Genomic DNA, 17,311 nt, shown 5'->3' with positions numbered 1-17,311 from the left:
TACAAAGAAACTGTTACACTGAAATCGTTATATTGTAATTTTCCCATTTAGCTCTGAGAATATGATTATGCTTCTTCTTAAGATGGGCTGGGAAAAAAATCCTCTCTTGTAAGTTATATTTTGATGGGCCAGCATTAGACACAATGAAGGCAGTGATATTTAAGTTGATCAGGGACAGATGTTTAACATATTTTATGTAAGAACTGTAGACACAGTTAACTGCCAAAACAGACTGTTTCCTGAAACATTGGACAGATGGAACCAAGAAGATGTACTCCTGAGGAGTCTGAACTCCTCAAAGTGACCCTAATTAAAAAAAAAAAAATTTAGTTTTGATCAAAGCACTTCAGTCCTTTCAATTCTTTTGTTTCTATACTTTGTTCACTTTTTTCATGGCTACGAAGGTATGTGGGATGTAAAAGTTCTCTTTCTCCCTCTCTCTGCGTATGTGTGTGTTACACATGTGTGAGTATCCCTGGTTTCAAAAGCATACTTTGTTTTATTTTCTTTCTATCACTCACTGTGGGAAAACCCAGTGTGCAGTACACATTGTTGGCTCTCTCCCCAGCATCTGCTCTGCTCTGCTCTTCCCAACAGCCCCTGATTTCCATTTGGGGATCTGGGGTCTCAGGGATGTTGACTCCACGCCCAGCTCCGTATCTTGTCACTGCTTTGCTGGAAAGCCACAGATGGCCCCCTTTCTTGTTCAGAGTAAAAAGCCAAGGTGTTTCCATTGGGCTACAAGGCTCTATAGAGAGTGGCCCTGTTACCCCAACCTCATCTCCTACAGCTCTCCTCTGCTCCTCATCACTGCCTTCCTTGCTCTTCCTTAAATATGGCAGGCATGCTCCTATCCCCAGACTCCCTTTAACTCTCTGATCTGCTGGAGAACATCTCACTGAATAAGACAAGTGAAGACCTTGACTGAGTTTAATAGTTTTCCCCAAAGACCTCATTTTTGCTCAAAGAAAAAAATATGCCAGTAAAATCAGATTAATTTTAAGTATTCACCATTAAATGTTTCAAGAGGAGTTTTCACCAACATTCTGCCCTGCTAAGAATTTAAGAGGATGTGTAGGAAGTCTTTCTTGTGTTCATAAAGAACAATGTGCAATTCAGTTTTGGAGAGAAGGCTTTGTTGAAAGCAATTGAAAGAGTTATTTACTGGGTGGGGTGTGATCTTGCTGCATTTACACAGCCTTGGCTATTCTGCCGATATTCACTTAATGAAACTTAAAAATCAAAACATCTGGAAAATGTGCCAACGGATGCCCGATTCACCAGCTCAGCTTTCTGGCTTGCTTCAAGTAATTTTAATAAGGTATGCTAACTCTACCAGGGTCTTGAAGGAATTCGTGTTCTATGATCTGGCCCTCTCCACTGCTACAAGATTTTTGGAAATAAGCCCGTGCATTTAATGAAATACTTAAAACAATACTCTAGGAGGACTTAAATCTTGATAATTATGCAAGGAGTTGTACTTCAGGTATATCACATGTTTCTAAAATGACACATTTTGCCTAGAACTCTGATTGTTGCACTTTCAAGGAGCTGTGTTTACCAGAATCAAATTTAAATAGAGTTTTCAATTCACAGATGACCCCAAATGAAATTCACGCCCCTAACAGTAGGGAGAAACCATGCCACCACTCTCCTGAGTTCACCTTATAATGACTGTTTAATTTCCGGTTTTAAAGAAAGAACTTGAATGGAATTTCTTCGCACAGGGATTGTTTGGTTTAAACCTGATCCTCCCAAATGCTAAATCCCTCCTAAATCCCTCCTTTGAGGATTTGGACTCCAGACTCACCTGAACGTATCATTTCAGTTCTTGGATGAGAGACGCATTCTGCATCATTCCAAAGCAATCCGAGAAAGTTCTTCTCCACCACAAATGGCACCAGCAAATGTACAAAGCCCACTTTGTTCTGTGGGAAATACAAATGTATTTTTAACAGTGCATCCTCGGCCTGCGAGAGGAAGAGCCTCCACGTGGACATTAATGCAGGTCAGCATCATTACCGTTCATGACGACAGCCATCAATGCCTTTTACGCACGCTGTGGTCAACGTATCTCTGTCTTGTTTCGCTCAAGTATCACAATATCTGCATTTGCTGGCAACCCCAATCTGGACTGTTTGCTATTCGACTCAGCTAGGATAATGAGTTGTTAAGCCAGAAAGCCTAAGATCAGGGCCTTCATAATTCTCTGGCCATGGGCAGTTAATGGAGCAAAAATCTTCCCAGTCCATCCAACCAAGCTCTCCCACTTTCCAGTGGAAAGATAATTCAGTGATAATATGAAGGGTCAGTGTGTAAGCAAATTATGTTGGGATTATGTATATATTGGCTTCAGCAATACAGGGGAGGATGACTCATTCTTAACCGCAACACAAAGATATGTGCAAATCGAGTTAATGGAAAGTTATATGCTAGACATATTGCTCATACAAATAGGAATTTCTACACATTGTCAAGTTAAGCAAACAAGTCTACAAACTCAATCAACTGGCAAGCTAAACCAAGAGTAATTTAAGATTAAAAAAAAACCCAAAACTCTCTGAAGAGAAATTGAAGGTTACGTCAAGTTAGATGACAGGCTACAATGTATTCTCCCCGCCAAGGCTCAGGGATTCCAATGATCAGAAGGTGGCTACACACAGTAAGAGCTTCATAGTTCTCTGAAACCACGACAGACAGACAGACAGACAGACAGACAGACAGTTTCTTAGCAGAATTCAGAATTGAAAGCCAGAATAATCTTCCAGTTCTAGTGAATGAATATCAGGTTTAAAAAACTCTGAATAATTCACTTATTAGGTTAGAAATCATTCACCCAGAAGCCCCAAAAGAAAAAAACATACATTTAAAAATTGTTGACTTTTTGAGATAATTGTAGATTTACATGCAGTTGTAAGAAATCATACAGAGAGATCCAGTGTACTCTTTACCCAGTTTCCCCCAATGGTAATATCTTGTAAACCACAATACAATATCACAACCACATTGACACTGACACAATTAAGATACAGAATATTTTCATCAACACAAGAGTCTCCCATGTTGTCTTTCTATAGCTATCTCCACTTATCTCCCACCCTCACCCTCTTTTTAACCCCAGGCAATGATAATCTGGTATCCATTTCTATAATTTTCTCATTTCAAGAACATTATATCAGTGGAATGATTCAGTATGTAACCTTTTGGAAAACTGCCAAATTGCTTTCCAGAATGACTGTAACATTTTATTTTCTCACCAGAAATGCATGAGTGATCCAGTTTCTTCACATCACCTCCAGCATTTGGTGTGGTCCCTATTTTTTTATTTTAGCCATTCTGATCAGTGTGTAGTGATATCTTATGAGGTTTCAGTTTGCATTTCCCTAATGGCGAATGATGTTGAACATGTTATGTGTTTACTTGCCATCAGTATATCCTCTTTAGGGGAATGTCTTTTGATGTCTTCTGCCCATTTTCTAGTTGGCTAATTTTTTTTCCTGGTGAGCCTGAGAATTTTCGGTAGTCTAGATACTAGTCCTTTGTTGGATACGTGTTTTGCAAATATTTTTTTCTCAGTCTCTTGCTTGTCTTTTCATCCCCTTGCAGGTTATTTTGCTGAGCACAAGTTTTTAATTTGGATGAAGTCCGACTTACAATTTCCCCCCTTTTATGGATCCTACTTTTGATGTTAAGTCTAAGGACTTTTTGTCTACTCCTAGATACCAAAGATTTTCTGCTATTTTTGAAATTGTTTTATGGCTTTACATTTAATTCTGTGGTCCATTTTTCATTTGTTTTTGTATAAGGCGTGAGGTTTATATTGAAATTCAGTCTTTTTCCGCTATGGATGTCCACTTCCTTCAGCATCATTTGTTGAAAAGGCCCTCTTTTCTCCACTGAATTGTTTTTACACCTTTGTCAAAATCAGTGGGGCATATTTGTATGGATCTATTTCTGGGCTCTATGTTTGATTCCATTGTTCTATGTGTCTGTCCTTCTGCCAATACCACAGAGTCTGGATTACTGTTGGTATATAACACATTTTGCAAAAGAGTAGACTGATTTCTCTCACCTATTCATTTTCAAAATTATTTTGGTCATTTTAGTTCCTTTACTTCTCCATATAAATTTTAGAATAATCTTGTCTATATCTACAAATAATGTTCTGAGATTTTTACAGAAATTTAATGAAACCTGTATAAAATCGGGGAAAGAAATGACAACTTGACTATGTTTGGTCTTCCAATCCATGAACACACTATGTCTTTCCATTTATTCAGATCTTCTTTGATTTCTTTCATCAGCATTTTGTGCTTATAAAACACAGAAGTTTTGTACATATCTTATACAATATTTTTGTTTTTTGAGGGATTTTAAATGGCATTATATTTTAAAATTCAACATCCATGTGTTCATCATTAGTACATAGAAATACAATTAATTTCTATATGCTTATTTTGTACCCCGTGACCTTGTTGAACTCACTTATTAGTTCTAGAAGTTTTTTGGTAGATTTGTTGAAATTTTCTATGAGACAATCATGTCATCTGCAAAGAAGGATAGTGTATTTCCTCCTTTCTGATCTGTATTCCTTTTCTTTCATTATTGCACTGGCTGTTAAATAAAGTTGATGAGAGTGAGCATCCTTCCCTTGTTCCTGATCTTAGGGAGAAAGTATTCAGTCTTTCACTATTAAGTATAATGCCAGATGTAGGTTTTTTGTAGATATTTGGGACTGAGTTGAAGAAGTTCCCTCTCTTTCTATTTCCCTGAGAGTTTTTCTCATGATAGGTAGTGAATTTTGTCAATGTCTCTTCTGCATCAATTGATGTGATCATGATTTTCTTCTTTAGCCTATTTGTATTTTGGATTACAAGGAGTGGTTTTTGAAAACTAAACCAACCTTGCATCCTGGGAATAAACCCCACTTGGTCATGTTTTTGGAAGTTTTTTATAAATCTAACAATTTTTTAAAAAATATTTTATTTATTTATTTGACAGAGAGAGACACAGCAAGAGAGGGAACACAAGCATGGGAGTGTAAGAGGAAGAAGCAGGTTTCCCGCGTGGAGCAGGGAGCCCGATATGGGGCTTGATCCCAGGACCCTGGGATCATGACCTGAGCCGAAGGCAGACACTTAACGACTGAGCCACCCAGGCGCCCCAACAATTTTTTTTTTTTAATGGCCACTCAAATGATCCTTTTTATCCTGAGTGATTTGTAGTTTGTGTCTCTTGAAGAACTGGTCCATTTCATCTAAGTTGCCGTATCTGTGTGTGTAGAGTTGTTTATGCTATTTACTTGTTATTCTTTTGAGGTCTGCAGAGTCTGTAGTGATGGCCTTGTTTCATTCCAGATATTGGTAATTCATGTCTTCTTTCTTCTTTCTTTGTCGCTATTGCTCAAGGTTTGTCGATTTTATTGATCCTTTCAAAAACACAGCTCTTTTTTTCATAGATTTTTCTCCAAGAATTGTTTTCCTGTTTTCAGTTTCATTGATTCCTGCTCCTGTCTTTATTATTTCGTTTCTTCTTTTTGCTTTGCATTTATTTTGATCTTTTTCTAGGATCTTGAGGTGGGAACTTAGATTCTTTTTGTGAGGTTTTCCCTCTTTATATACATTTAGCACTATAAATTTACCTCTCAGCACTGCTTTAGTTGCATCTAACAAATTTTGATATGTTGTGTTTTTATTTTCACTCAGATTATGTATTCTCTGATTGGTCTTTAAACTTCCTCCTTGACCTATGGATTATTTAAAAGTATGTTCTTAATTTGGGTAATTTTCCTGTTTTCTTTATTGATTTCTAGTTTGATTTCATTGTGGGCATAGAACATGCTTTGTATGATTTCAGTTCTTTTACATTTCCTGGTGTTCATTTTATGGTCCAAGATATACCACTTCTTGGTGTATGTTCTGTAGGCCCTTGAAAAGAATGTGTCTTCTGCTGTTATTGGGTAGAGTCTTCTATTGATTCGATGCTGCTGGTTGATGGTACTGTTGAGTTCTTCCACATCCTTAGTCATTTTCTGTCCATTTGTCCCATTAAATTGTTGAGAGAGGGATGTTGAAGGCTTGAAATATAATTGTCTATTTCTCCTTTAGTTCTAGCAGTTTCTGCTTTCCATATTTTGCAGCTCTGTTGTTTGCTGCATACAAACCTAGTATTACTCTGTCTTCATGGTGGCTTGACCCTTTTATCATCATATAATGTTCTTCTTGGACTGGTGATTTTCTTTGCTCTGAAGTCTACATTATTCATGGGTTGTTTTTTTTTTTGTCTCTGCCAATCTCAGTCTTTTAATGTGTTTGTGTATATTTTTTAATATAATTGCATACAATATACTATATCTAATATAATTTTTCTAATTGGTATAGATAATTTGCATTTAACATAATTATTTATATATTAGGGCTTAAATCTGCCATTTAAACTTTTGCTTTCTTCTTTTTCTCTTTTTCACTGCTCCATTTTCTATTTCTTGGCTTTAATAGGCTACTCTAACATTTTTAATTTTTTTAGAATTTCACTTTTATTTTAATAGCTATTTAACTGTTGCTCTAGATATTACATTATATACACACATACTCACTGGTCCACTGGTGCCATCATTATATTAGTTTAAGGTAAGTGTAGAAACTTTATCTCCCTTTATGTCAATTAGCCTTCCCTGTTTATAATATAATCATCTTAAAAGAGCTCCTCTTTATACACTTAGAACTATGGTAGACAGTATTATAATTTTTTGGTTCCATCATCAAACATAATTTAGGAAATTCAAAAGGAGAAGGAAAGTCTATTGTATTTACCCATATTTTTGTTTATAGTCTTCTTTCTTCTTTCCTGATAGTCTTGAGGTGTTTTTGTTTTTTTTTTTTATCAATTTCTTTCTGTTGGAGAACTTTCTTTAGCTGTTCTTTTAGTGAAAAATTCTCCTTGTTTTCCCAAGAGAATTGTTTTGATGTCCCCTTTATTACTGAATAGCTATAAAATTCTGGGTTAGGGGCACCTGGGTGGCTCAGTCAGTTAAGTGTCCGACTCTTGATTTTGGCTCAGGTCATGATCTCAGGGTTGTGAGATTGGGCCTGGTGTCAGGCTCATTGCTCAGTGTGGAGCCTGCTTAAGATTCTCTCTCTCCCTCTTCCTCTGTTCTCCCTCCCCCTGCTCACGTATGCACTCTCTCTCAAAAAAAAAAAAAAAAAGAAAAATTCTGGGTTGACAATTTTTTTCTTTCAGTACTTGAAATTGTTCCAGTTCCTTCTTGTCTCTCTGGTTCCTGATGAGAAATACACTGTCATCCACATGGGTTTCTCCCAGAGGTGTCATTTTTCTCTTGCTGGGACCATGATTATTTCCTTATGTTTAGTTTTCAGAAGTTTGACCATGATGTGTCTTGTAGATTTGGGGTATATCTTGTTTGGAGTTTGCTTAGGTTCTTGAGTCTGTAGGTTTATTCGCCAATCTGGGAACTTTCCAACCATTAATTCTTTAAGTACTTTTTAGTTGTGCCCTTTTTCTCCCTTTTAGGATTTCAAGGGCACGAATGTTATAGTAACACAGGTTCCTGAGGTTCTGTTCATGTTTTTTTCAGTCCATTTTTTTTTCTTTGTTGCTTAGTTTGGGTAATTACTATTATCCTGTCATTCAGGTCAATGATTCTTTCCTCTGTCCACTCTATTCTGCTATTGAACTCATTCACTGAATTTAAAAATTTTGATTATTGTATTTTTCAGTTCTAAAATTTTCATTTGTTTCTTCTCTATATCTTTTACTTATTTGTTGTGATGTTCTATTTTTAATTTATTTTGATTCTGTTCATGAATGCTTACTGAAGCATTTTATCATGGCTGCTTTAAATTCTTGTCCTTTAAATTTTTAATTTTAATTCCAGTATAGTTTAACATACAGTGTTATAATAGTTTAGGCACAAAATATAGTGATTCAAGAATTCTATACATTCATGATGAGTGTACTCTTCAGTGCTCATCATGATGAGTGTACTCTTTAATCCTCTTCACCTATTTCATCCATCCTCCCATTCACCTCCCCTCAGTTTGTTCTCTATAGTTAAATAGTCTGTTTCTTGGTTTGTCTCTCTCTTTTTCCCCTTTGCTTGTTTGTTTCCTAAATTCCACATATGAGTGAAATCATATGGTATTTGTCTTTCTCTGACTTATTTCATTTAGTGTGATACTCTCTAGCTCCATCCATATTGTTGCAAATGGTAAGATTTCATTCTTCTTTATGGCTGAATAATATTCTAATGTATATAGATACCATATCTTCTTTATACATTCATTTATTTAAATTTTTTAAAAAAGATTTTTTTATTTTTTTGACAGAGAGACAGTGAGACAGTGAGAGAGGGAACACAAGCAGGGGGAGTGGGAGAGGGAGAAGCAGGCTTCCCGCCGAGCCCCGCCGATGTGGGGCTCGATCCCAGGACCCTGGGATCATGACCTGAGCTGAAGGCAGACGCTTAATGACTGAGCCACCCAGGTGCCCTATCCATTCATTTATTGATGAACACTTAAGCTGCTTCCATAATTTAGCTATTGTAAATAGTGCTGCAATAAACATAGGGATGTATGTATCCCTTTGAATTAGTGTTTTTATATTTTTTGGGTAAATACCCAGTAGTGTGATTGCTGGGTAGTCCTATTTTTAACTTTTTGAGGAAACTCCATACTGTTTTCCCTCGTGTCTGCACCAGTTTGCATTCCCACCAACAGTACACAAGCGTTCCTTTTTCTCTACATCCTTGCCAACACTTGTTGTTTCTTGCATTTTTGGTTTTAGCCATTCTGACTGGTGTGAGGTGATATCTCACTGTAGTTTTGATTCACATTTCCCTGATGATGAGTGGTGTTAAGCAGCTTTTCATGTGTATTGGCCACCTGTACTTTTTTTTAGAGAAATGTCTGTTCCTGTCATCTGCCCATTTTTTAATTGGATTATTTGTTTGTTTTTAAATTCTTTATCAAATAATTTTAACCTTACTGCCATCTTGATTTTCAGACATACTGTCTTTTTTCATTGTTTGAAGTTTTTCTGGTTCTTGGTATGATGAATGGTTTATGACTAAAGCTGGAAAACTGGGTGTTATGAGACTCTGGAACTTATTTAGACTTTCTGTTTTAGCTGACTTCCTCTGAAACTACAGCATCCCCCTCTCCGCTGACACAAAGCCTTTGAGATTCATCTATGCTATTGTGTGTAACAAGAGTTCATTTGTTTTTTAAATTGTGGAATAATATTCCATCATATGTATATGCCGCAGTTATCTATTCATTGTTGAAGGAAACTACATTGCTTTAAGATTTTGTTGATTATGAATAGAGCAGGTATAAACATTCATATTCAGATTTTTGTGTGAATATATTTTCATTTTTCTTGGGTAGGATTTAGCGAACATTGCCTATAAAGGGCCTGATAATAAATATTTTAGGTTTTGTGGACTATATACAATAAGGTGTTTTTTTCTCTGTTTCATATTCATTTTTTTTTTTTTTTTAGAATCTTTAAATATGTTAAAATTTTGCTTAGCAGGCAAAACAAAACAGGTTGTGGGCTGGATTTGGTCCATAATTTGCTGACCCCGCACTAGGGCAAATATCAATTTATGTATTGTGAGTTAGTCTGTGTCTCTTTATATAAATTTTAAGTGATTCACCTAATGATTAAAGTATATGCATACTTAATGTCACATAATCTATTTAGAAGCAATATTTTACCACTTCAAATACAATGTAGAAAACTCATTACCAGGTAGGTCTCATTACATTCCTCTCTTTATGTTATAGTTGTTATTCATCATATCTGTATACTTTAAAAATTTCCTCTACATTGTTAAAATTTTAGCTTTCAGTCATCAAATATTTTTAAAATTTCAACTGAGAGTTCTTTATATTTACCCAGATATTTACCATTTCTGTTGCTTTCCCTCCATTCCTGATGTTCCAATTTTTCCTTCTGGTGTCATCTCCCTTCTGTTGAAGTAATTTCTCTGGCGATTTTTTTAGAGCAGCTCTGCTGACAATGGATTCTTTTAGTTGGTCTTTACTGAGAATATCTTTATTTTACTCTCATCACTGAAGGATTTTTTTCACTGCCTATAGAATTCTGGGTTAGCAGTTCTTTACTTTCAGTGCTTCAAAAATGTTGTGTCACATTCTTCAGGCATCCCTGGTATTTGGATGAGAAATGTGCAGTCGCTTGACTCATTGTTTCCCTTTCGGTAATGTATTGTTTTCCTCTGGCTGCTTTCAGGAGACTTTCATTGAAAATTCATTCTCTTTGATGCACAACTTCGGTTATGTTTGGTCTTGAATTTCTTTGGAGTTATCCAGGTTCCTCCTGGCCATAATTCTTAAATATGTACGTGAATGTCTTTTGCCAAACTTGGGGAGTTTTTAGCCATTGATGCTTCAAGTACTTTTTCAGCATTTTATTCCTTCTCCTTTTCTTCTTCTTGGACTCTAATGTCATGAATGTTAGAATTTTAGTTAGTGGTTCACATGTCCTTGAGGCTTTAACTTTTAAATGATTTTTTTCTCTCTGTTGTTCAAATGAGACAATTTCTATTTATCTATCTTCAAGTACATGGCTTCTTTGCATTATCTTCAATGTGCTATTGATCCCATACAAGGAGTTTTAAATTTTGGTTACTGATTTTTTTTGTTCTAAAACTTCTGTTTGGTATTTTCTACTTCTTTGCTGAGACATGCTGTTTTTCATTTATTTCAAGTGTGTTTGTCATTACTTGTTGGAACATTTATATAATAGCTACTGTTAAGTCTTTGTGAGATAATTCCCATATCTATATCATTGTCATGTTGATGTCTGCTGATTGCCTTTTCCATGCAGTTTGAGGTTTTTCTCACTCTTTGTATACTCAGTAATTTGGATTGTATTCTGAACATTTTGAATATTATATTATAAACGTCTGTGTCTTGTTTAAATCTGATGAAAATTGTTGATATTTTTATTTTAGCAAGCAATCAAACTGGTGAGGTTAAGACCACAAATTCCAACCTATGGACTCTGATTCCAATGTCATTTCAATTTTCAAAGTCCTCATAGTGCTATTGAGATCTGTCCTACTTGTGTGTCACTCAGTGGTTAGTTTGGGACCCTGGCCATGGTCTATCCGTTATTTCAATTCTCACAGTCTCTGGTTGGCTGATTAGGATCAGACTCTTGCATACACACTTAGGATGAAACCATGTATTCATAATAAATACTAAGAGTTGCTTTCTCAAGTTCCTCTTCTGTGAGGTCCTTGATACTTTCCCCATGGGCTTCTCTTTTTGGCCCTGTGGTCTGATAGCTGGGGCTTTAGTTGCCTTTTCTGTCATGCATATCTGTGACTGCACCCATGCCTGGGCCCAAGTGGCAAGAGGATAGAGAAGGAATCAAATGCAATGGAAGGCTTGCCCCACTGTCTTGGGATCACATCTCCACCTATACTAGAGGATATTTGTAACCTTTGTGAAATTGTATCCATATGAAAATTTCACTTTTGTGGAGGATAAAATCTAACTATGTAATATTTAATTAAAACTGAATCCATGTTTTCCCTATCCCTGTTCAATTTAACAATGTAGATAGGTCTAATAGATCTGGAGCAACTTTCATCATGGGTTAAAATATATTGAACACATCAACTGTCTTCTTGGTACATCTGAAAATAAGAAGTTGAAGTCCTATTAAGAGTCTTTAAAATAAACTATTTTTACAAATGTAAAAAAAAAAAGGGGGGGCGTTCTGGCTCCTGGCAGCTCCAGTGGCAGCCTCTGTCACTGCTGCTATGGGATTGCTTAAGGGACAGGGTGGGAGAGAACCAAGAGAAGGAAAAAAAGAAGGCAAATGGAGGATTTCCACACTGTCTCTGAGTGTTAGAAATTTCCATTCCCCTCTTCTCAAGACAGGACTAAAAGGTTTCTCCTGGAGCACTGTGGGCACCCCAGGGCTCTCTTTGGGGTTTTGGACTGCACTGTGTTCAGGCCAGGACATGCTAGAAGAGAAAAAATGATAAACTCAAAACCATCTTGTAACTTCAGATTCTAATCTTCCCCAATTCATCTACTACTAATTATGTTTCAGAGTCCTCAAATAACTGCTCTGTGCATTCTGTCACGATTTTGTAATTATATTCAATAGGAGTTACAGTGTAGAGCATGCTTATTCCATCTTACCTGGAACAAGAACCTTAAAACATACATTTTTAAAATTTTTTCTCTCTTTCTGTCAAATAAATAAATAAATAGATAAATAAAATCTTAAAAAAAAACCAACCCAAAAGGGGGCGCCTGGGTGGTTCAGTCTGTTAAGCATCTGCCTTCACCCAGGTCCTGGGATCGAGCCCCACATCAGGCTCTCTACTCAGCGGGAAGCCTGCTTCTCCCTCTCTCTCTGCCTGCCACTCCCCCTTCTTGTGCTCTCTCTGTGTCAAATAAACAAAATATTAAAAAAAATAAAATTCATTAACACTTATCATAAAAAGCATTATGCCACATTTTGATAATCCCCAGTCAAAAGCAAGGTGGCTTAATCTCCTATTTGTTCTAAGGAAAGAACAAATATATATTTATCAGCCTTTTCGTCATGACCCAGGAACCGTTAATTAAAAACGTGTGACTTAAGGTCTTAGATTCCCTAAGCATCTTTGAAAAACTGTATACCTGGATGCTATGACTTTAGCTCTTGGGGGAAATGTGCTCAAGACAGTGATTAAAAACAGACTGGTTTTTACTGCAAGTTGAGAAAAGAGAAAGTAATCTAAAATTTGCTTTGTTATCTTTTGCAATTCTACTTTGGAAGACATTGTCCATTTTGTTCAACAATGTTTAAATAAAACATTCCTCTTTGAATTTCATGTAAAGAAAAAGTTCATCACTTCTTATGAACTCACATACTTCTTATATGACTTAGGTTTTCTCTTTGTCCTGCCTTTTAGGAATATCAGAACCTCCCATACCCTTTATTCAACTACACTGACTCTCCTTAGCTAGGTTTCTTGGAACAGCTATTTCCCCCTGTCATCTTACTATTTTATACTTATTTAACTGGTAGAGAGTAAGTCATAACTGGATAAGATGCAATGAGAAGATTATTAATCTCCTCTCTCCTTTTTCTTTGCCATTTCTCTTGTGCTTTGTTACCATGTCCTTTTTAAAAACTATAGTGTTGAACCTGGGTGATGAGTACATAGGATTACATAATTTAATTGTATCTATTTTGTATATTCCTGAAATTCTACCTAGTAAAAAATTAAAAGTTAAAAAAAATGAAATGAATATAACAGTGTGGCACTGCTAGAGGAATAAAAAGGTAATCACTGAAATAGAATAGATAGCCTGAAAAAGACCCAGCACATTGAATTCTGACATATATGTTAAAGATGCAATTATAAATCAGTGGGGAAGCTTCTTAACAAAGAGATAATCTGATGGCAGTGGGTTAGCTATTTGTGAAAAAAAAAAAAAAAGTTGACTTTTTACTGGATACACAATTTCAAAATCAATTCTAGGCATACCTAAGAATTTTTTTAAATTAACATATAATGTATTATTTGTATCAGGGGTACAGGTCTGTGATTCATCAGTCTTACACAATTCATAGAATTCACATTAGTACATACCCTCCCCACAGTGCATCACCCAGCCACCCCATCCCTCCCAAGCCCCTCCACTCCAGCAACCCTTAGTTTGCTTCCTGAGATTAAGAGTCTCTTATGGTTTGTCTCCCTCTCTGGTTTTGTCTTGTTTCATTTTTCCTTCCCTTCCCCCATGATCCTCTGTCTTGTTTCTCAAATCCTCATATCAGTGAGATCATATGATAATTGTCTTTCTCTGATTGACTTATTTTGCTTAGCATAATACCCTTTAGTTCCATCCATGTCATTGCAAATGGCAAGATTTCTTTTTTTGATGGCTGCATAATATTCCAATGTGTGTGTGTGTGTGTGTGTGTGTGTGTGTGTGTGTGTGTGTACACACACACAACATCTTCTTTATCCATTCATCTGTTGATGGACATCTAGGCTCTTTCCATAGTTTGGCTATTATGGACATCGTTGCTATAAACATTGGGGTGCATGTGCACCTACGGATCACTACATTTGTATCTTTGGGGTAAATACCCAGTAGTGCAATTGCTGGGTTGTAGAGTAGCTCTATTTCCAACTTTTTGAGGAACCTCCATACTGTTTTCCAGAGTGGATGCACCAGCTTGCATTCCCACCAACAGTGTAGGAGGGTTCCCCTTTCTCTACATCCTTGCCAACATCTGTCGTTTCCTGACTTGTTTATTTTAGCCATTCTGACTGGTGTGAGGTGGTATCTCACTGAGGTTTTGATTTGGATTCCCCTGATGCCGAGCGATGTTGAGCACTTTTTCATGTGTCTGTTGGCCATTTGGATGTCTTCTTCGCAAAAATGTCTGTTCATATCTTCTGCCCATTTCTTGTTTGGATCATTTGTTCTTTGGGAGTGGAGTTTGGTAAGTTCTTTATAGATTTTGGGTACTAGCCCTTTAGCTGATATGGCATTTGCAAATATCTTCTCCCATTCTGTCAGTTGTCTTTTGGTCTTGTTGACTGTTTCCTTTGCTGTGCAAAAGCTTTTTATCTTGATGAAGTTCTAATAGTTCATTTTTGCCCTTGCTTCCCTTGCCTTTGGCAATGTTTCTAGGAAGAAGTTGCTGTGGCTGAGGTTGAAGAGGTTGCTGCCTGTGTTCTCCTCAAGGATTTTGATGGGTTCCTGTCTCATATTTAGGTCTTTCATCCATTTTGAGTCTGTTTTTGTGTGTGGGGTAAGGAAATGGTCCAGTTTCATTCTTCTGCATGTGGTTGTCCAATTTTCCCAACACCATTTGTTGAAGAGACTGTCTTTTCTCCATTGGACATTCTTTCCTGCTTTGTCGAAGATTAGTTGACCATAGAGTTGAGGGTCTATTTCTGGGCTCTCTATTCTGTTCCATTGATCTATGTGTCTGTTTTTGTGCCAGTACCATACTGTCATGATGATGACAGCTTTGTAATAGAGCTTGAAGTCTGGAATTGTGATGCCACCAGCTTTGCTTTTCTTTTTCAACATTCCTCTAGCTATTCGGGGTCTTTTCTGGTTGCATACAAATTTTAAGATTATTTGTTCCATTTCTTTGAAAAAAGTGGATGGTATTTTGATAGGGATTGCATTAAATGTGTAGATTGCTCTAGGTAGAATAGACATTTTCACAATATTTTTTCTTCCAATCCATGAGCATGGAACATTTTTCCATTTCTTTGTGTCTTCCTCAATTTCTTTCATGAGTATATTATAGTTTTCTGAGTACAGATTCTTTGTGTCTTTGGTTAGATTTATTCCTAGGTATCTTATGGTTTTGGGTGCAATTGTAAATGGGATCAACTCCTTAATTTCTCTTTCTTCTGTCTTGTTGTTGGTGTATAGGAATGCCACTGATTTCTGTGCATTGATTTTATATCCTGCCACTTTACTGAATTCCTGTATGAGTTCTAGCAGTTTTGGGGTGGAGTCTTTTGGGTTTTTGACATAAAGTATCATATCATCTACAAAGAGTGAGAGTTTGACTTCTTCTTTGCCGATTCGATTGATTTCTTTTTGTTGTCTGATTGCTAAGGCTAGGACTTTTAGTACTGTGTTGAATAGCAGTGGTGATAGTGGACATCCCTTCCGTGTTCCTGACCTTAGGGGAAAAGCTCTCAGTTTTTCCCCATTGAGAATGATATTCCCTGTGAGTTTTTCATAGATGGCTTTTATGATATTGAGGTATGTACCCTTTATCCCTACACTGTGAAGAGTTTTAATCAAGAAAGGATTGTATCACATTGATTTATTTGTGGATATTGAACCAACCTTGCAGCCCAGGAATAAATCCCACTTGGTCGTGGTGAATAACCCTTTTAATGTACTGTTGGATCCTTTTGGCTAGTATTTTGGTGAGAATTTTTGCATCCATGTTCATCCGGGATATTGGTATGTAATTCTCCTTTTTGATGGGGTCTTTTTCTGGTTTTGGGATCAAGGTAATGCGGGCCTCATAAAATGAGTTTGGAAGTTTTCCTTCCATTTCTATTTTTTGGAACAGTTTTAGAAGAATAGGTATTAATTCTTCTTTAAATGTTTGGTAGAATTCCCCTGGGAAGCCATCTGGCCCTGGGCTTTTGTTTGTTGGGAGATTTTTGATGACTGCTTCAATTTCCTTGGTGGTTATAGGTCTGTTCAGGTTTTCTATTTCTTCCTGGTTCAGTTTTGGTAGTTTATACATCTCTAGGAATGCATCCATTTCTTCCAGATTGTCTAATTTGCTGGCATATAGTTTCTCATAATATGTTCTTATAATTGTTTGTATTTCTTTGGTGTTGGTTGTGATCTTTCCTCTTTCATTTATGATTTTATTTGAGTCCTTTCTCTTTTCTTTTTGATAAGTCTGGCTGGGGGTTTATCAATCTTGTTAATTCTTTCAACGAACCAGCTCCTAGTTTCGTTGATCTGTTCTACTGTTCCTTTGGTTTCTATTTCATTGATTTCTGCTCTGATCTTTATTATTTCTCTTCTCCTGCTGGGTTTAGGCTTTATTTGCTGTTCTTTCTCCAGCTCCTTTAGGTGTAGGGTTAGGTTGTGTATTTGAGACCTTTCTTGTTTCTACAGAAAGGCTTGTATTGCTATATACTTTCCTGTTAGGACTGCCTTTGCTGCATCCCAAAGATTTTGAACAGTTGTGTTTTAATTTTCATTTGTTTCCATGAATTTTTTAAATTCTTCTTTAATTTCCTGGTTGACCCATTCATTCTTTAGTAGGATGCTCTTTAGCCTCCATGTATTTGAGTTCTTTCCGACTTTCCTCTTGTGATTGAGTTCTAGTTTCAAAGCATTGTGGTTAAAAATATGCAGGGAATGATCCCAATCTTTTGGTACCAGTTGAGACCTGATTTGTGACCTAGGATGTGACCTATTCTGGAGAATGTTCCATGTGCACTGGAGAAGAATATGTATTCTGTTGCTTTGGGATGGAATGTTCTGAATATATCTGTGAAGTCCATCTGGTCCAGTGTGTCATTTAAAGTTTTTATTTCCTTGTTGATCTTTTGCTTAGATGATCTGTCCATTTCAGTGAGGGAGGTGTTAAAGTCTCCTACTATTATTGTATTATTGTCGATGTGTTTCTTTGATTTTGTTATTAATTGGCTTATATAATTGGCTGTGCCCATGTTAGGGTCATAGATATTTACAATTGTTAGATCTTCTTGTTGGATAGACCCTTTAAGTAGGATATAGTGTCCTTC

General features: G+C 36.5%; 1 protein-coding gene across 1 annotated transcript in view; it reads right to left on the bottom strand.

Annotated features, from left to right (window-relative positions):
* The window catches only part of LOC144380048 (uncharacterized), a 353,400-nt gene that overhangs the window by 95,914 nt on the left and 240,175 nt on the right, over window positions 1-17,311 (bottom strand). The window contains exon 3 of the mRNA XM_078061530.1: window positions 1,811-1,928. Within this exon, the coding sequence (XP_077917656.1) occupies window positions 1,811-1,823 (13 nt within the window). The 5' untranslated portion in view covers window positions 1,824-1,928. The remainder of the gene's footprint in view (window positions 1-1,810; window positions 1,929-17,311) is intronic.

The sequence above is a fragment of the Halichoerus grypus genome, chromosome 1 (genome assembly GCF_964656455.1).
Source record: "Halichoerus grypus chromosome 1, mHalGry1.hap1.1, whole genome shotgun sequence".
Classification (NCBI taxonomy): Eukaryota; Metazoa; Chordata; class Mammalia; order Carnivora; family Phocidae; genus Halichoerus; species Halichoerus grypus.
Note: the sequence above shows the minus strand (reverse complement) of the source record. Positions and strands in the feature narration are given on the sequence as shown.